Below are 22775 nucleotides of genomic sequence, written 5' to 3' on the forward strand. Positions count from 1 at the left end.
AATAAGAACCAAAATGGGTTAGGTTGTGAAAGTTTTATGTGGTGGTGCGGAAGTTATGGCGGAGGGCCTATGCAAAGATGTCAAAATTTAAAAAATTTGATGATGGCAAATGATGGTGTTAGTATTTTTGTGGGATGGAGGATGTCAATAGCTACAAAACGAGCTAAAGAAAGCGAAAATCGGACTCCGGATGAATTAGTTATGGCCAAAACGGTTTTCGGAAGTGGGTTGAAACTAGGGGGTGCGGGCACCCGGGGGTGGGAGGGTGCGGGTGCCCGGGGTGGTCAGGGAGTTGGGCGGAAAAGTGGCCCGGGGGTAAGGGGTGCGGACGCCCGGAGTGGTCAGGGGGTCTGGGCGAAAGTTGCCTGGGGGTCCGGGTGCCTGGGGAAAAGGGGTCCGGGTGCCCGGGGTGGTCGGGGAAGTTGCACGGAAATGTCCCGGGGGTCCGGGTGCCCAGGGTAAAGGGGTCCGGGTACTCGGGGTAGGCCGAGAAGACTCGATTTTGAGCGAAATTTTCAGATCTCGAACTAGGTGCGGAAGAACTTGATTTCAAGCTACAAATTGGATGGGGAAAAAGAAAAAATGGGGCTAGAGAACGCCAAGGGAGGTAGATCCACTTGCCAAACACTAGATCCATGGATCAAAATCAACAAAAACTCACAAGTACCAAAAAAATGCAAGAAATTTTTTGGGGCTCTTTTTGTAGGGAATTTTCGAATTGGGACAAAAACACACAAAATTAGGCTAGAAAGCGGTGGGGGAGACTCCAAATTCGTGATCAACGTGGCTCTAGATACCAAGATGTTGTAGGGTGGAGACCCTAAGTGGAGTCTTTCATGAATTGGAGGGGGATCCACGAAGAACGTGAAGAACATGAAGAATAAGAGGGGAAATCACAAGAGGAACACTCAAGAACAAGTCCAATCACACATCCACTAGATCAGCAAACACACAAGATTCACAAGGTACAAGAACAATCAAAGGGAAACAAGATACATGGTAAAGTTCATCTCAAATCCAAAGGAGATGAGGTCTTGATGATCTAGATAGATCCTTCCCTCATGGGGGTCTTGAATCCCTAAGGATCTTCTCCAATGGAGGTCATGATCTCCATGGGAGAGGGTAGATAGGAGCAAAGCTCTCAAGATCATATCATGTACTTTGCTAACCCTAATTTCGAGCTAGGAGATGACTATTTATAGACTAGGGAAAGTTTGGGCGTAAAATGGGGGTACATGGGTCATTGGACCCAGTGCATGCAGGCACGGCCGGAGGGTTCTGGGCACCCGGGGCGGCGCCTGGGAAGGGGGCCGAGCACCCGATGGTGAAAGCTCGGGCACCCGGGGTGGACAGACGGGCTGCGCCCTTTGGGGCCGCCGGCCCGGGCACCCGGGGGTTGAGGGCCCGGGCACCCGGGGTGGTCAGAGGCCTCCGGTGCTTCGCGTCTTGGGGTCCCTCTTCCTCCTCCTCTCTTCTTGGATGGTGTAGATGTTCTCTTGCGCTTGAACTTCTCCTCGTCGTCGACGAAGCTCCGGTAATACCTATGCATGTACATGAGAGGGATGTCAAGTAGTATACCATCCTCGAAGGGGTCAAGTGAACACGTGTAAAGGAGATGATTAACCTTTATGTATGTGAAGTAGATGTCGCATGTGTCACTTGCCGAACGGACTCTTGACATGGTGATGTCCGTAGGATGCTCCGCATCGTGTCCGGAACGACTTTGTTGTGCACATACATGTGAGAGGTTGATTTTGCTGGCAAGCTTCGGCTCTTTATGTAGCGCGATAGTTCGTGTCGGCAAGCATGGCTTCGATCGTTTCCGTGAGCATGGTGCAAGGCTCTCTCCAGTGAGGTGGTAGTCAGCAGGTGTGCTCCATCGTCGGTGCTGGCCTGTGTGGTGGCCAATCCGGCTTGTGGCGTCGCCCTTAGTGTGGTTTGCGTGGCCACCAAAGGTCTTCTTGAGTGTTTTCCTCCAGAACCAGTGGTTGCTGCCGGCGACTCGTACTGGTTATTGAAGTGTATATGTGGATTGCCTAGCACTTTCCATTAGTTCAGACTTTTGGTTGCGTGGCTAGTGCATGAAGCTTAACGTGGTATCAAAGATAAGGTCTTGAGTTCAAGCCCTGGCTTTTGCAGTTTATCTAAAAATTGTTGTTCCCCCCTTTGTGTCCATGTATAGGCCTCTTGAGCCATACTTTGAGTCTATCCACGTGTTTGACTTCCTGCATCACACGTAAGAGGGGTGTTGAAGTGTATATGTGGGTTGCCTAGCCCTTTCCATTAGTTCAGACTTTTGGTTGCGTTGGCTAGTGCATTAAGCTTAACATGGCATCAGGGCCTAAGGTCTTGAGTTCAAGTCCTGGCTTCGCAATTTATTTAAAAATTGTTGCTGCCCCCTCTGTGTCCACGTATATTACTCGAGCCATACCTCTGAGTCTGTTCACGTGTTGACTTCCCGCATCACACGTGAGAGGTGTTGAAGTATATACGTGGATTGCCTAACTGTTTCCATCAGTTCGGACTTTTGGTTGCATTGGCTAGTGCATGAAGCTTAACATGGTATCAGGGCTAAGGTCTTGAGTTCAAGTCCTGGCTTTCGCAGGTTATCCAAAAATTGTCGTTCCCCCCTTTGTGTTCGTGTATAGGCGTCTTGAGCCATACCTCCGAGTCTATCCACGTGTTGACTTCCTGCGTCACACGTGAGAGGGGGTGTCGTTTGTTTGTTTTGACGGCTCTCAGTCTAGTCGATGCAATCTATGGACGACGGCTTGGCATAGAGAATATGGTTGTTCAGCAGCAGTGGGATTTCTAGCCCATCGCATGTGGCTGTTAGGATTGAGTAAAAGGGGTGGTGGCAACACATGATTGACTTCGATATGATGGTGCTTCTCGAGCACTTGATCTCGAGCTTTGGGATGAAAACCCTATAATCCCTATGTCTGGCCGAGTTGGTTATACCTGGCAATGGTGATTTTTTTGCGTCGTTTCCTTGTTGAAGGCATGGCTCAGATATGCTCGTACTTGTTCTTCTGGAAGAAAACCTAGAATTTGGCTTTGGTGGTAGCATCCTATGACGGCGGCGCTCGAGCATTGTTCCCTTTTTGAAGGCGTTGCTATTGAAGAACCTCATTGTCCTTGTGGTGTCAAGATGGTTGATGCGGATATAGTCGTTAATGTAGTTTTTTGATCGCTTTGTCTTTTTATCTTCTTTTTTCCCTCTTATGCATAGCTTTGGTCTTGTATGACTTTGCTATTAGCGTGTTTATTTGTGTGTGTGCGCGTTGGTGTTGGCTGTGTGCATCCTAGCTATGCAGAGGCTGGGTGTGTGATCATGGTGTTTGTATCCACTTGATGCTTCATTTTGAGTCAATAAAATCCATCCTTTGTCGAAAAAAGTATTATACTCTATTGGCTTACATCATTATCAACAAGCTTGTGATTATCCAGGACCGACTCTAGGAATTTGGAGTCTCGTAGTGAAATAAAAAAGGTGGCCTTAAAATTTATAACTTTTATCTGTAACTGAATCATCTAGTAATGAAATAGTTGTCAACTTAGTGTATTGTGTCAAGTAACGACCCACTAGGCGGTTTAGGGTCAGTGTAGCAGGCTCGCGCGAACGGTGGAACATACAGCCATACAAGACGGGGTGTTGACAAGCAGCAGGGGCGGCTGACCGGGAAATTCAATGGTAGGGATTTCTGCTTCTTTTCAGCCGCTTAGATCATGGCATTGCGCGATTCGCATATCTAGCAACCAACACCGATCACTCCACCTGGGATGCTACAGGCGAGGTGGTGTCCTTCCGATCAAGCGACCCATGCAGATTAGGATGAAGCGGACGAAATCATGAACAGGGAGGCTCAGTTGTTTTTCTCTCTGGTGGTTGGCCCATGTTTTTGGGGACCCTGCTCGCAACCCTCATCGATGGGTGTGGTGGTTACATATGTGGTGCCTGCCCTTATATAGAGACCGTAGGGGCACTGGTACGGTGGCTAACATTTGAACTAAAACCACGAAAATTATTTTGGAATGGAGGGAGTGCTTTTTTACAACTCAAATTTAGCTAAGCTACATGGCAACAAATCTAAATTGACTTCTTTCTCTTCACTTTACCACCATAGCATCTGATAGTGCATGAACTTTCTAGCACCTTCTCACATTGTGGACATGTAACATGTATAATATGCATATTTTTAGGGTATTGAGAAAATTAATCTTAGCACTAATATGTCTCAAGGTCTGCTTCAACATATAGAATTTAAAGTTTCTTTTCTTGTGGACGCAACTAACAGCAGAACTCTACTTGTGGACACAACTTCCAGAAGAACATGTGTTGTAGAAGCCCCTATTAAACGACCATATTTTTTTGTGGACGCAACTAACACGGGAATTCAGCTTCTTGTGGACGCAACTAACACAAGAAGTATCTTTTGGATGCAACTGACACATTATCTTGGTTACACAGAAGATATTATGGACACCTCTAGCAAAAGAACTTAGGTAACCACACACAGAGATTATCTCATTGACGCTGGTAGATATGCGTGTGTGTGTGTGTGTGTGTGTGTAGCCGTGAAGGTTTTTATTTTCCTTGTTGTATAAGGGGCTTGTGCATATTTCCTGGCATGTATATAATATTGTCCTATGGCCCCATGGTAATACAAGTTGCTTATCCTAACAGGTATGAGAACCCTTGTTTTTTTTTTCTCCACACACACTTGCGCTCAATCTTGATCGGTTTTGGTCTTCTTTTGTTCTTGTCGTTTCTGCGGTTAACGCGTTCGATCGCCATCTCCTCGACTGGATCGACCCTCTCCATGCCAACCTCCACCTCACAGTTGCCCGTCTATCAACAGGACGCCGCCACCGGCGCTCTCAATTGTCGATGTCCAGATTGGATCAGGCCGCAAGTCCCATCTTTCCGATTGGATAGTGACTCTGCCCCGCCAACGAATGCTTGCCGTGTACCTCCTTTTGCAGAAATCATGCCATGCTTCCCTACCGTGTGCCGACCATCACCTTGTCCTTGACTACCTAGCGTTGTCTCTGCCTTCGTCCAACTCGAGGTCACCTCTTCCCTGAGCGCTACCGTCTCCAAGGCTCGTTGCACTATTCATGGGGACACTGGAAGTCAGCGTCAAGTTTTGCTCTATTCGCGCTGCTAGATCTTGGAAAAAAATGAGTAAAAAAAGGTATAATATCTTCGTCATCGCGTTACATTTGCATCCCTCATTGCCTGGTGATTTTTGGTGGTGTTAACAACACCGAGTTTGTGGCCCGCAGGCGCATCCATATGCACTCTCTGGGATGTTCTCTCTAGCAAGGTCTCCTCTTCACTGCACTCTGCGCTGCACTCTGTTGCCCCTGTAGATCCTATGCTGCCGACACCACCGGCTCCTACCCCGGATGCCTACCAGGCTGCTAAGGATGCTGACAAGATTGCTGATGCTGCTGCCATTGCTGCCGCAACAAAAATGATCCCAGACTACCAAACGGCTCTTGACACTTACCGCCATGAACTAACAGCCTATGTTCTGGGCTTGATGATGACGCTCATTCTGGGGCTGTCCTTTGTGCCAGTGTTCTGCCTTGGTTTTCTTCTGAGTTTTCATCAGGGTGATGCCACCGTCGATGCGTTCTACGCTTAGAGTTATGCTATCTAGCGCAACTTGATTCTTCTCGCATTACTTGTGGCTCATGTTCCTGTTGTTAGACTATTTGTTCGGACTTGGAGTTTCACCATGTCACGAGTTCTTTGAGATAACGAGAAGATGACGCATCAGAGGGAGATAACCCATTAGGAGAAGATACAAGATGAGTATGAAGAGTAGATGGTTGTCATAAGAACATGGCACATCAAGAGAATGAAACATTACACAAAAAATCCTGGCCCAAGACACCGGTGATGAAAGAAGCTCGACAGCCAAATAATTAACTTAGATCAACGACAATGCAAAAGGAGGCCACAAAAATCCTATAAAAAGAATAATGACCAGAAAACTGGAAGGCATGAAAAACACGAAAGAGCAACGGGTTTGGTGGACATAGTGAAAAATATAGAAAACTGGAAGGCACATACTAGACTAGGCAATGAAGCAGAGAGACCGGCGGCGGTGGCAGCGGAAGAAGCATGAAGCTAGTTAAGCTTGCAAATGGCATGAGAATCGTGGCGGCGAGGGCCAGAACCAAACAAAGCTCCCGTGCGACGCTCCCGACTATGAATAAGGTGGTCTCCTTAAGATTGAAGAGTCAGTAGCAAGACTGGCAAAACCCTAAGTTGCACAATATCTTGCTCAATGAAGGCCATGGTTGAAGAGGTTGAAATAGAATCACCAGTCCTTTTAGAAGAGCCTCGTGAAAGGCGCCGCTTCTAATTGTAGCAAGAAGACTCATATTGACGCATATCGTAGCAAGTGCAAGGAGGACTAGGGCGACCACTAGCGTCGGTTGGAGATAATATAAGAAGCGGAGCACTAAGCGAGAAGCATCCGGTACAGGAGTAGACGGAGCAGGTGAGCGAGTGGCAAGCATCGAGGGTACCTCCAATAGACCAACACTGTGCAGATGAGTATCCTCATCACAAACCTCTGAGAGGGCCCCGTGAAGAGAGACACGAGGTATGCGTGCAAAGAGCTGGGCATGTCGCGGCTTAAACTCCTTATGGAGCCGAGACAAGAACTCATAAACAAGATGAAACTCAGTCTGGATGAGCATCCTGGCAACACAGATGAGTGACAACCAATAATACAAAGCGGATCGAGCTGGCGCCAAATAGTGTTATTTTGAGAATAGAAGTCGTCGACGGTGGAATCACCCTGTTGTAGTGCCTAGAAGTCGTCGATGGTGGAATCACCCTGTTGTAGTGCATGCTCCTGGTGAACCATAGACATATAGAGAGCGTCATTGGAGGGTTGATAGCGCTGGCGAAGGTGAGTTATCTCGAAGGCTGTAGAGAATGCCATGGAGGAAAGCTGAGGCATGACACTGGCATAAAGAACATTCGCAGAATGAGCATCATCATCAAATTACCGAGCATTGGCAGCTAGCTGATTACTGTAAGTGTCAAAAGCTATCAGGTAGTCTGAAACCTGTTGGTTGTAGACGACAACAACAACATCGTCAACAATGCAACATTGGGGGAAAGAGCAGGTGGTGCCAGCGGCATAGGCACCACCAGGTCAATATGACACTGTGAACAAGGGACCTTGCTGAGAGAGCGCCCCAGAGATGACACATGTAGGCAATGAAGTTGGTGCAATTAACATCATAAAAAATCACTGAGAAATGAGGGACGGAAACATAGCCTAACATGTTCCTTTTTTTTCTTCAGAAAAGTTCTCAGCGATTGAGATCAGAGCCCTAATGAAACAGAGGATTGTGCCCCAGATACATATGGGATGCAGAGCTCCGGTTAGAAGGCGTCGGTGTCGGTGGCGGTGGGATGTCGATCTAGAGGTGGCGCCGACAACCAGAGAGGCGACGCTCGACGTCGATCTTGAGGTGGTGACCTTGAGGAGGAGACGACGTCGGCTTTTGGAGGAAGATGAGGCGACCGAAATGTGGTGGTGGCGGCGACCTTGAGGAGGAGGAGGCGACGTCGGCTTGAGGAAGAAGATGAGGCGACCAAAATGTGGTGGTATCGGCGAGGCGAACTGGAGAGCAGACGTCGAGCAGGATCAGGTGGGGAGGTGGGGACGAGCAGAAGCCGTTGGTTGGCTTGCTTGGAGGTGACTGATCCAATTGAGTAGGACACCGTGGGTTTTGATATGGGCTTTGAAAAATTAGGGAATCAAGTAGGTCGAACAAGAAAATCGGGACTCGGTCAGAAGACCGATCTATGGAGATCGATCGATCGATCAAGATGAACCAAAAAAAAATCTGCATGGAGAAAGAAGCATGAGTTGCGTGTGCGGAAAAAACTAGCTCCAATACCATGTTATGGATGCAACTTGATTGTATTGTAAAGCCCATGGGGAAATATATAGTACAAAAGACTTGGAGCACAAAAATGAAAATCCGAACTAATATGTACACCTAGACGAATTCTATCATTAACAGTTCGACATGGTACGCCCTAGCGAACCGGCAGGGTCAAACATCAACAAGGCTACCCACCCCCTGTCGATCACCCATGGAGCCACGTCAAAGGGAACCAATGGACCACCCGTAAAGCTTCGTGATCACCTTGATCATGTTGTCACCCAATGGGAGCACAAATAGTCGGTGGTAAACGGTAATCACCTCCTCTTAGATCTTCTCACTCCCCTCTACAAGCCCCACTTACGGAGCATGTTCCGAAGGGCACATAGCCCAGTGTTGAGACTGCCCCCTTGGCTGGCGATGCGCCGGCTACGCCTCAGCTGGAAATCCAACTCTAGGAGCAGGACATCTGTGTGTGTCTTAGCTGCGCTTAGGAATTCACACATGGTGCGTGTTCTAGCGCAACCACCCACACTCGTCGGTCTCGCAACCCTACTTTTTCATTATTATGACTAGGTCTTTTTATGCAACTGTTTGGTATTTTTTCTTCAGTCTTTCTTGAGACATGGGCTTGAGTTGGAGTGTCATAAATATTCTTTTCTGTCCATATTGGTTTTAGCACGGAATAAAGAGAAGTCCTGCTCCTGAGGGACATTGTGTTTCCGCATCAGTTCCTTCTCATGGTGGACTGACACTGACTGTAGAAACTTCAGCAATTAAAGGTTGGTTTCTTTCGTTATGACATCTTCAAATGAAACATAACAGTGCGTGTCTTTATTAGTGCAAAAATTTGTTCTTGGCAGTTCAAGCAAAAGCAACCCGAGGTTGTAAGTTTCTAGTGAGCAAGGAAGATTGAGCTATTCTTTAGCAGTTCACTATATGCAGTTTCTCTTTTTATCTTTCCTTACCCTTTCTTATTCTTTGGATTGTAGGAATTGGTTCCTGGGTTATTTTAGTTTGTAAAAAAGTATTTCCTCAAATATGGTGGCCTCTCTAGATAATGTGAGAGGCTTGACTTTAGCCATGTCATCCAGTGCATTCATCGGTTCAAGCTTTGTAATCAAGAAAATTGGGCTGAAGAAGGCTGGGGATTCTGGGGCTAGAGCAAGAGCAGGTTATGCCTCTTCTGACACCTACGTAATCAGATCAAAGACTTAATTGCATAGCATCGTTGAGTGAATCCTTAAATGCTTTTGAGCCTTATGCAATATGAATGATATGTACGATATCTATTGAGATTTTATATAGTATAACTTAATAATTTCGATTTCTTATGCTAATGCATTGTAGGTTCTGGAGGTCATTCATACTTGTATGAACCATTATGGTGGCTGGGAATGGTCACTAGTAAGTGTGGATTAAGATAATGCTTTTGAAGCAATTAGCACTGTACTATAAAATAATGAAGTTAGCTATACTGCTTATTGCAGCCGACTACAATTCTGCAGTCTTTTTTCTTTTCGTTTGTGCTTCTGTAGATTTTATATCTAGCTTATATGCTTTGTGTTGAATCAGGGAGGGTCTCACCTCTGTGTCTCTTCCTTCTTTGGTGGCTGGATGGTGTGATGTGTGTGGCTCTCGCACCTCTTCAGACACTGGCTGGCTCAACCTCTTCTAGGTCAAAGCCATGCCTGAGCCACATGGGCTTAATTGAAGATGGGCAAGACCCATACCGGTTGAACACCCCCATTCAAGATGGGTGGTAGATATCTATCAACCCCATCTTGTCACATGCCAAGTTACAGTCCTTTGATCTTAGTCCCTTTGTCAAGCAATCTGCAATCTATTGCCCAGAGCTGACATGAGTAAGGCTGATGATCCCAACAGCAAGTTTCTCCTTGACGAAGAAGCGATCAATTTTCACATGTTTTGTCCTATCATGTTGAACTGGGTTATTGGCGATGCTTACAGCTGACTGATTGTCACACCATACTCTCAAGTGTCCCTTCCTAAGAAGTTTCAACTGGCTCAGCAGGTTCTTCACCCATAACATCTCACTCAACCCTTGAGATAACGCTCTATACTAAGATTCTGCTATTGATCCAGACACAATTTTCTGTTTCTTGCTCCTCCATGACACCAAAATTCCTCCCACAAACACACAGTAGCCCGAGGTTGATCTTCTATCATCATGACAGTTGGCCCAATCAAAATCACTATACCTATCCACCTCAAGATGTCCACTCTTCGCAAACCACAACCCTTTTCCCGGAGTGCCCTTTAAGTATCTTAGTATTTTGTGCACTGTATCAAGATGCCTGCTCCTTAGTTCATGCATGTATGCTCACCACACCCACGACATACGCAATGTCTGGCCTGGTATGACCAAGTACAATTACCTCCCAACCAATTTATGATAATCTTATTCACTAGCTTCACCCAAATGAGCTTTCACTTGATGATTTTGTCCAATCGGCATAGTAAGCTTTTCAAACAACAAAGAGATCTTTTGGCTCACCACAAAATGGCTTAGACCTCCTGAAGGTGACATCCATACTTACAAACCTGCGTTTCTAGAGGGACACCAACATTCGTGTTATGGATGCAACTTATCTCTATTGCATCCCCTAGGTGGTATGAAACATTTATCCTATATATATGTTGTATGTTTCCTACCACCTAGGTCATGTGAGTTTTGTATGTTGTATGTAGTATCTGTCAAAACCGAGAGTATGTATGTGTAGTATGTAGTATATATAAGAACATTTGGGTAGCATATATCCTACTTTTTAGGTAGTATGTACTATTTTTTTAGTATATTGTTTTATACGTACCAATATGAAGGTAATTTTAACAACAACAACAAAGCCTTTAGTCCCAAACAAGTTGGGGTAGGCTAGAGGTGAAACCCATAAGATCTCGCAACCAACTCATGGCTCTGGCACATGGATAGCAAGGTTCCACGCACCCCTGTCCATAGCCAGTTCTTTGGTGATACTCCAATCCTTCAGGTCTCTCTTAACAGACTCCTCCCATGTCAAATTTGGTCTACCCCGACCTCTCTTGACATTCTCCGCACGCTTTAGCCGTCCGCTATGCATTGGAGCTTCTGGAGGCCTGCGCTGAATATGCTCAAACCATCTCAGACTATGTTGGACAAGCTTCTCTTCAATTGGTGCTACCCCAACTCTATCTTCTCGTATATCATCATTCCGGACTCGATCCTTCCTCGTGTGGCCACACATCCATCTCGACATACGCATCTCTGCCACACCTAACTGTTTAACATGTCGCCTTTTACTCGGCCAACACTCAGCACCATACAACATTGCGGGTCGAACCGCCGTCCTGTAGAACTTTCCTTTTAGCTTTTGTGGCACTTTCTTGTCATAGAGAATGCCAGAAGCTTGGCGCCACTTCATCAATCCGGCTTTGATTCGATGGTTCACATCTTCATCAATACCCCCATCCTCCTGCAGCACTGACCCCAAGTATCGAAAGGTGTCCTTCTGAGGCAGGCACCACCTGCCCATCAAGGCTAACCTCCTCCTCACACCTAGTAGTACTGAAACCGCACATCATGTACTATGTTGTAATTCTACTAAGCCTAAACCCTTCGGATTCCAAGGTTTGTCTCTATAACTCTAACTCCTATTTACCCCCATCCGACTATCGTCAACTAGCACCACATCGTCCGCAAAGAGCATACACCATGGGATATTTCCTTGTATATCCCTTATGACCTCATCCATCACCAAGGCAAAAAGATAAGGGCTCAAAGCTGACCCCTGATGCAGTCCTATCTTAATCGGGAAGTCATCAGTGTCGACATCACTTGTTCGAACGCTTGTCACAACATTATCGTACATGTCCTTGATGAGTTATATTGATCATGTCTTTTGACCTATATTCTTGTCTTTTGACATTCTCTTGTACATGTATATATGTTGGCTTTTGCCTCCTAGTAATACAAGTTGCTTTCCTAACACTCACCACCAACAGCAAGCAGCAGCAGTGCAAAGAGCACCCTAACGTGCAAGCAGCCGAGCACGACCAGTAAAAAACTTAAGCAACAGCAGCAGCACGCAGCAGTCACTGCTTCTTCTCCTCTGCAAAGAGCAGCAGCAACGTCCAGCCTCCAGGAACCCCATGCAGGCGCACCTCCTCCTTTTCCTTCACTGGCCCGGATCATCTGCATGCAGCAGCAAGGTCTCCTGCCCCCCTGTCAAGCAGCTGCGCGCAGCAGCTACACTGCCAGCGCTCTCGTCACCTGCCTCCCTTCATGCAGCAGCAGCACAGGATCAACGCCAGGAGGAACAACAGCCAATATAGCAGCAGGGCACCTTTTCCGACGTCTTTCCCTTGCCTCCACAGCCATGCAGCCCTGCCGCGCCGCCTCGCAGACCACCCCCTCTTCAGCCAGGTCTGCCGCCGCATTCCCATCAGGCCCTGCTGATGTAGGGTAGGAACCCTAGGGGCTGATCTTTCACGAAAGGAGCGGATCCCGTGATGAACACGAAGAACACAAGGAGGGAAACAAGGGAAATCACAAGGGGAAACACAAGAGGAACACTCAAACTAACAAGAACAAGTCAAAAAAGCGCTAGATCCTCGAATACATAAGAGAAGATACACGATCCAAAGTCAACAACGGACGATACACGGTAACCGGTCTTCTCCGTGAGGAGGTCTTGAGTTCTTCTTCAAAAGGAGGTCTTGAATCCAAAGGGATCTTCTCCGAAGAGGCCGCGGTCTCTCACGAGGAGTAGATCCGATGTGGATGAGCAATGCTCTATCTCTCAAATGAGCTAAACCAATGCTAACCCTAGAAAGGAGGAGGGAGAGGTCTATTTATAGTCTAAAGTGCAAATGGGGGCGAAAGTAGGGGTACATGGGCCTCGGGCCCGAATCTGGACGCAGCCAGGTACCGGACGTCCGCTGGTGGCCGGTCGTCCGGTGTCCTCCGGACGTCCGCTGGTTCTGCTCTGTGATGGGGGTGCCGGACGTCTGGTAGCTCCGGACTTCCGCTGATGGTGGCTCGGGTGCGGTCGCGCCGGTCGTCCGGTCGGGGCCGGACGTCCGCTCTTTTGCCTCGGGTGCAGGGGCACCGGTCGTCCGGTCTGGACCGGACGTCCGCTCGTTTGGCTTGGATGCGGGTGCGCCGGTCGTCCGGTCTGGACCGGACGTCCGTTGATGCTTCAGGCTCCGGACGTCCGTTCCCGGCCGGTCGTCCGGTGGCTGGGACTTTTCCTGCAGCTCCTCTTCTTCGTCTCCATCTTCACGTCCATCTTCCTCTTCTTGTCCTTGCTCCTTAGCGTCTCCATGATACCTAAGCATGCATAATGTGTCCATATGAGGTAGTAGCCATGTCTCGTGTGCCTCGAAGTGGAATTGTGAGAGGAGAGATGTCACCTCGGTTTCAAGAGCTCTTGCATGTGCTCGTGTCATGGGTCCAAGAGGTGTCGTAGGAGATGTAGTTGGGTCCATGAGGATGGCCTTGGGATGCTCTGCATCACCTGCCGTCACCGGCATCTGATACCATGTTTAGTCAGGGAGGGTCTCACTTCTGCGTCTCTTTCTTCTCTAGGGTCGGATGGTGTGATGTGTGAAGCTCTTGCACCTCTTCAGACACTGGCTGGCGCAACCTCTCCTAGGTCAAAGCCATGGGCCTGGGCCACATGGGCTTTAAGTGAAGATGGGCAAGGCCCATACTGGTTTAACATTTTGTAACTCATTGTTCATAACAAAGTTAGGCTACACAACTTCAGTAAGTTGAATACATGATATTTGTTGTATTTGTTTGTTTACCTTAACCATAACTTTTTTTAAACAAGAACTATTTGGATGCTGGGTTAAATAATATTTCATCATATAAATGCTACGAGTAGCATCAAAGTTTTGTAGCCTCTCCCCAGATAGGAAGACTTGGACAACTTCATATCATTAGTGTTACATGCCTTCTCTTACAGTATATGACTTCAGTTAAAATATAAAAAGATTTAGGAGTTTCTTCTTACATTTAGAAATCCTCTGTGAAATACCAGATTTAAAATACTAGTAGAACTTGCTCAATAATTAGGACATCTATTCTGTTCTGTTGGAGAACACAGCAGTTCTGTTAGAGAGCCTCTCCTAGCTTATCTCTAAGAAGATTTATCAGATTGGTTTCATCTCATCGGTTTATCTGTGGTTTTTCATCGTTTAGTGAATCTTTGACTAAAGTGACCGTTAATTCATTTTTTTTCGACAAAGGGTGGATTTTATTAACTCAAAAATGAAGCATCAAGAGGATACAAACACAATGAGTACACATCCGGCCTTTGCATAACTAGGATGCACACAGCCAACACCACAACACACACTAAAACACGCCGGCCAATAGCAAAGTCATATAAGACCAAAGCTATGGCTAAGCGAGAAAAAAGAAAAAAAACCCAAAGGGATCAAATCCACGATCGACAATCTATAGCAATGACCACATCCACACCAACTATCATGACACCACAAGGACAATGATGTTCTTCAACAGCAACGCCTTCAGGAAGGGAGCGAAGTGACCGTTAATACATATGACTTGCAAGTCTAAATGACTAGATTGTTGCAGTATTTATTATTCTCTGTTTGCCTTCATTAGTTTTTTTTGAGAAAACGCAAAGTGATTTTTGCGTTTCATTGCATTGAAAAGGTGAGAGAGAGTACATGCCTCCTAGGAGGTTATATTTACAGAGTCCTAGCGCCTCCGATCAGTGGACATCCCAGGATGCGGGCAAGACTACCCGCAGCCCCTGTGCCCCAGCTTTTGCCCAACAGTTGGCCTCGTCTTTAATCCTATCAACTAGCGCATCTATCGAGGGTCTTGCATTGTCGAAGACGCATTTGCTCCTCTGTTTCCAGATCATCCAGGGGACGAGAAGTGTGATCGATTGCAGAGCTTTGCGTAGTATAGGAGGGGTTTGTGCCTTCGTACGCAGCCACCAGTTCATCAAGGTGATTTCGTTAGCTGGTGGTTGGGCAGGTATATGCGCCCAGTCCAGGATGATGTGCCAAGTCTGCTTAGCAAATGGACACGCTAGTAGCAGGTGTTGGATGGTCTCCGGGTCTTGGTCGCAAAGGAGGCGCCGCCGTGTGTGTTGTGCGTGTTGGTTGTGTCTGTGTTGGGCTTGTTGTGCTGTGCCCACAGCTGAACCCGTGTGGTGTTGGTGTGCTTGTCTGTTGGACCTTGCCTGCGGTGGCGGTGTGTGTGTGTGTTGTTCGTTTGGTACTTGCTTGACTTTGTGCTCGGCGGTTGCTTTATTTATAAAGCGGGGCGAAAGCCTTTTTCGGTAAAGGAGGCACCTAGGGTAGTGCTGCAGGCCGCGGCTGGCCAGCCTCGACGCCGTCCAACATCGGTCCTGGTTAGCGCATCAGGTACCGGGCAATCTCGTGTATCCCGATGGTCCCTTGGATATCGCGGGCCCAAGTGTTCCCGTCCAGGCCTTCTGCCACTATTCTCGTCTTGCGTCGCTGCTTGGGGATGCATTGGTATAGCATGGGGTCTATCTCACGGACGGATTGGCTGTTTATCCATCGGTCGTCCCAGAAGAGTGCTGTCCGGCCATCGCCGAGCATCATAGTGGTAGATGCGAAGAACAGTGCGCGCTCCTCCTTGGAGAACTGGAGATCAAGGCCCTGCCATGTGCGGTCAGTGTTTGTGCGGGCAAACCACATCCATCGCGGCCGTAGTGCTAGGCCTGCGCGCTCCAGATCGCGGATCCCAAGGCCACCATATTCCACGGGGCGGCAGGCGTGGCGCCAATTGACATGACAGTGCCCTACATTGGCGACGGCGCGGCCGGCCCACAGAAAGCCACGTTGGATTTTCTCTAGCTGCTTCAGTGTCTTCTTGGGTGGGGCAAAGGCGAGCAGCTGGTGAACTGTGATAGCTCTCAGCACCGACTTGACCAGTGCGAGCCTCCCGGCTTTGTTCATGAGCCAAGCTTTCCATGTCAGGAGCCGGGTGGCCACCGAGTCGACGAGGGACTGTAGCTGTGCAGCAGAGGGTCGACGGAGTGTTAACGGGATACCAAGGTAGGTGATGGGCAGCTCAACCACCGGGCATCCAAGTTGGGTGATCATCTCGGCCGTCGCGGGTTCGCCATGGAGGATGGTAGCTGAGCTCTTTGCATAATTCACCCGGAGCCCACTAGCTCGGCCAAACAGGGCTAAGATGCCCTTGATGGCTGCCACGTCGTCCTGGGTGGCACGGCAGAATATCATCACATCGTCGGCGTAGAGTGAGATCGCCAAAATAGCTCGTCTGGGGTGTAGCGGCCGTAGTATGCTGCAGTCGTGGGCGCGTCGCATGAGGCGGCTGAGGGTGTTGACCGCGAGCACAAAGAGCTGCGGGGACACGGGGTCTCCCTGGCGCAGACCGCATTGGAGCCAGATTGGTGGGCCGTGTTCGCCGTTTAGCCTTCATTAGTTTCAGTTTCTACTTTATAAGTGCATAAGGACAACCTCTAGCGAAGTTCAAATTGACATTTTTTAATACTTATAATTACAGTCATTTCATCTGTAACAACATTTGTAGCATGGAATGGTAGCTGAAACACTCTTGATGCGTATCTTGATATATATTTATTTATTTATTTATTTATTTATTTATTTGCAGTGATTCTGGGCGAGATAGCAAACTTTGCAGCATACGCATTTGCCCCTGCCATACTTGTTACTCCTCTAGGAGCTCTGAGCATCATATTTAGGTAGCAGCCATACCATTTTCTTGAATTTACTTATTTGTCCTAGTATATGTTTCTGTTTAATCTTTTGCTGATGCAGTGCAGTGCTCGCACACTTCATCCTGAAAGAGAGATTGCATATGTTTGGTGTTGTTGGTTGCATCTTGTGTGTTGTTGGGTCTGTTGGTATAGTTTTGCATGCCCCAAAGGAGAGGGAGATTAATTCAGTGGAGGAAATATGGCATTTTGCAACTCAGCCAGGTAGCAACTTGAAGACCTGCTCCTGTCAATAGAAACCTGTAGTATTTCATGCTTTATTGATGCAATGCTGCTAATTGCATGATCATGCATTCAATGTTTGATATTTCATGACTTGACCATGGGTTTGGATTTCATGGAAAATTGTCCAATTGCAGATAGTGTAGAATTTGGCAACTGTTGGTCAAACGTATGAATATCTAAGAATTAACTTACCTTTTAGATTATAATTCACTCGAGTATTTTAGTTAAGTTTCCCCTTGTTCTGGTCATGGCATTTCTTAAGGATCGCTGATCACAACGATTCAGTATATGAAAAGAGAACTTTAACTTAATAAACTTTTCTTCGGGGGAAAGATATACTTACACTATTTTGTTTTGCCTTGCTCCCTTTTGATCTGGCTGTATCTTTGTTGGCACTCTCAACATTGACATGCAAGGGTAATTTCTGCAGGTTTCATTGTTTATTCATGTGTGGCTGTGGTTGGTGCTCTTTTTTTGATTTTCTGGGCTGTCAAACGCTCTGGTCATAGGAAGATGCTCGTCTATATTGCAATCTGTTCACTAATGGGATCACTCACGGTACATTAGAAGTGCAATACCATCTGATGAAATCATTAAATGGATCAAGTTAGTGATTGTTCAGTGACATATTTTTTTGACTGGACAGGTTATCAGCGTAAAAGCAGTTGCCATTGCCTTGAAGCTGTCATTTAGTGAATCAAACCAATTCATCTACGTCCAGACGTGGTTCTTCATATTTGTTGTCATTATTTGCTGCTTGGTGCAGTTGAACTATTTAAACAAGGTAACCATTATAAATCTCTCAGCCCCCCCCTGTATAAGTTTGCATTTTTGAGAAATTGGGTATAGCACTTCAGTTTCAATCAAATGGCATAATACTGGATTTAGTGGCATCTGATATATGAACTTGCATGGTTCTTATGAGTGTCATTGTGTATAACTATGCGTGAATTCACATACTTTTTAAAGTATAGATGTTTGACCATGATGAGCCACCATTGAATTTTCGGTCTATTTTACATTAACATTTTATTCCTGATCGATAGCAATATATGAACAGAACCACAGCTAGTTAAGCATATAATCAATCTAAAATATCTTACATTGTCAAAGCCTTAACTGGCTGAGCACAAAAGAAAAGGCTTTTGGTTTTGTTTTGCAGAAAGCTGGTTTCGACCCACTTCTACTTACTAGTCAAGTCTTGTTCATCTCTTGTTAACCTATTGTTAAATTGCATCTCCTCCAATTTAACCCGCCTATGAGAGCCTTCGAGGATCATAGGTTTTAATTAAACCCACTTCATATTAGTCATTTGAGATGATAAGATCTTCCAGAGGTTTCAAGTCCAGTTGCTCAAAAATTGTCCATAACTGGGGAGTGGCAAATCATGATTAGTTTTTATACTCTGCAGAGTTTTGTACACTTTACCCATGTAACGCTCCGGGACCGGCACTATACAGAACAAGTGTTAACCTCATAGTATGACATGCACGTTGTGTTCGGTGGGCGTCCTGGGAATGATATTATAAGGTTGCTATGTGTGACTCAACCATTGTGAGCGGGAACAAGGATCGGCTAGAGCCATATAGGATAACCGCTTGCTGCACCACATTCCTATATGTATGCAAATATTAGGTGATAACCTCACCCAATGATTAAATAACATCTCATACTTACCGTTGACGAAGATGTTTCATGCAACTTTGCGTATGCCAAATGGAAAGCCCGAACTAAAGTGGCCCCACAAGTGGTTAGCGCGCTCGGTCTTGGATCAAGTTAACAAGAACTCCGCTCCTAGTGCAGCCTAAATGGAAGAGATCCGATGCTCTAAACATGGCCTCCCACCGTTGCCTTTAATTGCATATTAACATAATTAACTCTTATCACATAACAAAAAATGTATCTGAGCCAGGTTAAAATGTGTGATACCCCAAAAGCAACATCAGGCAACAGGTTAGGAATAGAAGTAAAGGCAATATCAAGGTGACAATAATCAAGCTATGCAAAAGTATAGTTATCGCAATACCACTACAACATTGTGATTCTAGTGCAAGCAAGGAGGGAGAAAGCAATATGATGTGTCAGATTGGACAAGGAGGTTTTGCTTACCCCGTTTCGCACATGCGCCTGCCTTCATTGTTTGGTGCTCGTCCGCTTGTTACGTTGGCACCTCTCTCAGGTTGTACTGGCCGCTCTTCTGCGACTACTCTTGCGTCCTCCGCACATGGTGATTATCGCTCTATACAGGCTCTTGTGACTTTCACCGGTGATTGTCTGTAACACCCACAATGCGGCTATATCTCCCACGTGTCGGGGCACGACTTAGAGGCATAGCCGCATGGTAGGCTTGTCGCAAGAGGGGTAATCTTCACACATCTCATGTACTGAATAAGAAAGGGATAAAGAGTTGGCTTACAATCCCACTTCACACAATACATAAATAATCCATACATCATCCAAAGTACAGTGAAAGGTCCGACTACGGAACCAAAATAAAGGAAGACAACCCCAAATGCTAGATCCCCGATCGTCCCAACTGGGCCCCACTACTGATCATCCGGAAAAGAAACATAGTAACGGCCCGAATCCTCGTCGAACTCCCACTTGAGTTCGGTATCGTCACCTGCACTGGTATCCTCGGCACCTGTTGGAGCCCAGTTGGGACGTAGCAAGGGCTATAACAAAAATTGCGAAAATATCTCCTTTTAATTGGCGACTATCAAATAGATCAGAAAATGTTACGAGATTTAGATTAATTGAATTCAGTATAAGTTCAAGACATATTAGAGCTCTAACCATGTTTCGGCTTGTGATCAATCCATAGATACTAATCAAAAATAAATAGACACTCAAAAAATGTGAGTCACGAGGACTCAGCAATCTCACACCCGCGAGATCAAGACTATTTAAGCTTATGGGTAGGAAAAGGTAGTGGGGTGGAGCTGCAGCAAGCACTAAGCATATATGGTGGCTAACTTACGCAAATAAGAGTGAGAAAAGAAGCAATGCAACGGTCGAGAAGCTAGAAGTGATCAAGAAGTGATCCTGAAACTACTTACGTTCAAGCATAACACAAGACCGTGTTCACTTTCCGGACTCCGCCGAGAAGAGACCATCATGGTTACACACGCGGTTGATTCATTTTAATTAAGTGTCAAGTTCTCTACAACCGGATATTAGCAAATTCCCATATGCCACATAACCGCGGGCACGGCTCTCAATAGTTTATACCCTGCAGGGGTGTCCCAACTTAGCCCATCACAAGCTCTCACGGTCAACGAAGGATATTCCTTCTCCCTGAAAGACCCGATCAGTCTCAGAATCCCGGTTACAAGACATTTCGACAATGATAAAACAAGACCAACAAGACCACCCGACTGTGCCGACAAATCCCAATAGGAGCTGCACATATCTTGTTCTCAGGGCACACCGGATAAGCTAAGCGTACAGGTACCAACATAACCCAAGTTGCCAAGGGACGGTCCCGCACGGTGCTCTAGTTTGGATCAACACTCAGAGGAGCATTGGCTCGGGGTTTAAAATAAAGATGACCCTCGGGCTTGCGAAATGTTAAAACCAAGGTTGGGCCTTGCTGGAGGAGTTTTATTCAAAGCGAACTGTCAAGGGGTTCCCATAACACCCAACCGCGTAAGGAACGCAGGATCAAGGAATATAACACCGGTATGACGAAAACTAAGGCGGCAAGAGTGGAACAAAACACCAGGCAAAAGGCCGAGCCTTTCACCATTTGCTAAGTATATAGATGCATTAAAGTAAATAAGAGATAATAATGATATCCCAACAAAAACCATGTTCCAACATGGAACAAACTTCAACTTCACCTGTAACTAGCAACGCTATAAGAGGGGCTGAGCAAAAGCGGTAACATAGCCAAACAATGGTTTGCTAGGAAGGTGGGTTAGGGGCTTGACATGGCAATAAGGGAGGCATGATATAGCAAGTGGTAGGTAGCGCGACATAGCGATAGAACGAACAACTAGCAAAGCAAAGATAGAAGTGATTTCGAGGGTATGGTCATCTTGCCTGCAAAGTTCTCAGAGTTGTCGAAAGCTTGATCCTCATTAGCGTACTCAACAGGTTCCTCGTTCACGTACTCGTCTCCCGGCTCTACCCAAAGCAAGAACACAAGCAAAGGACCAACAATCAATCACGGTGCAATGCACAAGCAACATGATGCAATACATGGCATGATATGCAAGATATGATATGCAATACATATGCGTGCTCCGGAAGGGAAATAATGAACAAGGCATCAACTTGGCAAACCAAGTATGCCGCTGGAAAGATGAGATGATTTCGGTTGAAATCGATATAAAGATTACTGGAAACGGATGCACGTTTTGCAAATGGCAAGCAAAACAAGAATGACGCAAAACTGCGATTAGCAGCATGATGTCATCTAGAATGCAACAAGAAACTAAGCTACTCACTCCAACATAGCAACAAAGCATATGGCAGTGATGTACAAGAGATGCTTGACAAAACATGAACACTGAGCTACGGCTAAAACACACAAGAGCATGTTCAAACAAGCATGACAAAAGTGCAAAAGATATCAGCTTCACAGACTTGGTGGAAATACTAACATGTCAAAAATAACATCAGGAAGCAATGTTTAGAGCAAGCAAACAACATGCTACAGGAACATATCATAACAATCAAAGGCATGGCATGATTTTACTAAATGCATAGAACAAAAGTCCCTTACTGAACATGAGTCAAAAAGGCACAGAAGATATGATGGCACCCTTGTAAATATAGCAAGTTTTATTAACAGTTTCAGACTTAGTAGAAAAACAAATCATGTCATAAACAGATTCATGATAGCAACTTTGCAAGCTCATGCCACTCACCACAAAGCATTGCATGACAAAGTAAGCATACCAATAGCAAGATGACATGTTCATGAAGCTAACCATGGCAATAGCAAGTTCATAGGATGCATGGATCACTAGCAACAACCATAGCAATATTGATTAACATGTTAACATTCAGCCAGGAACATTTTATAGCAAAAGTAGAGCAAGAAAATGACATGCTAGAGCACTCCATAATTGCAAACAAGGGCATGAATGGATAGAGCATAACCACATGTTCAAAAACATCCTTAATGAAGTACCTCAAAAGAAGCATGGATCTCACTGTAGCATCAAGTTTACATGGCATCAAAATAACAGCAGGAAAATGACTTAGCAAAAAATCCTAAATCCCTGAAAACAGCAACATCACGGAGCCTAGTTTGCATGCTTGTGCTAGCCACCATATAGATCACAAAAATACAAGACAAGCACCCCTGTAAAGATGGCATGTTGTAGATCAAAACACATGTAGACCTCATGCTCAAAAGATGCACACATCAAATGCAACAAAAATGACAAAACCTCATTAACTGATAAGTACTGGCAGTTAACATTTTATAGCACTCTTGCATCAATGAAAATGACATCATAATGGGCAGTATCATGCATGGAAATGCTACTGGCATGAAGAGCTCAAAGAGACGAACAATTCGACATATCATATGCATCATTTGGAGCTACAGTCACTGAGATACGATGTGATGAACATGGCATAAAAATAACAGGGACTTAGAGAATTTCAGGGTCAACCTCCGGGTCCGGATTTAGGGTTCCGGGTACGGGAACCGAGGCGGCGGCGGATCTCGTCGGAGAAGTGGCCGGAGTGGAGGAAGGAGATGGCCGGAGTTCGCAGAGCTCGCCGGATCCGACCGGAGCTTGAGCCGGCGATGAGAAGGAGCGGCGGCAGGCGCGGCGGATCTGCGGGCGGTGGGGCCGGCGAGGTGGGCGAAGGGCGGCGGCGCGGGGAGGC

General features: G+C 46.3%; 1 protein-coding gene across 10 annotated transcripts in view; it reads left to right on the top strand.

Annotated features, from left to right (window-relative positions):
- The window catches only part of LOC119316709 (probable magnesium transporter NIPA2), a 57712-nt gene that overhangs the window by 6006 nt on the left and 28931 nt on the right, over positions 1-22775 (top strand). For 6 of the 10 annotated variants that reach the window (XM_037591079.1, XM_037591080.1, XM_037591076.1 and 3 more), the window contains exons 2-8: positions 8606-8708; positions 8919-9100; positions 9277-9333; positions 16577-16667; positions 16744-16904; positions 17356-17483; positions 17572-17709. In XM_037591079.1, coding sequence (XP_037446976.1) covers positions 8968-9100; positions 9277-9333; positions 16577-16667; positions 16744-16904; positions 17356-17483; positions 17572-17709 — 708 coding nt within the window. In that variant the 5' untranslated portion in view covers positions 8606-8708; positions 8919-8967. Of the gene's footprint in view, positions 1-4868; positions 5199-8605; positions 8709-8789; positions 8811-8918; positions 9101-9276; positions 9334-16576; positions 16668-16743; positions 16905-17355; positions 17484-17571; positions 17710-22775 lie in introns of those variants that run through there. The other 4 variants (XM_037591074.1, XM_037591073.1, XM_037591075.1 and 1 more) reach the window with 4 other exon arrangements.

The sequence above is a fragment of the Triticum dicoccoides genome, chromosome 6A, assembly GCF_002162155.2.
Source record: "Triticum dicoccoides isolate Atlit2015 ecotype Zavitan chromosome 6A, WEW_v2.0, whole genome shotgun sequence".
Lineage (NCBI taxonomy): Eukaryota > Viridiplantae > Streptophyta > Magnoliopsida > Poales > Poaceae > Triticum > Triticum dicoccoides.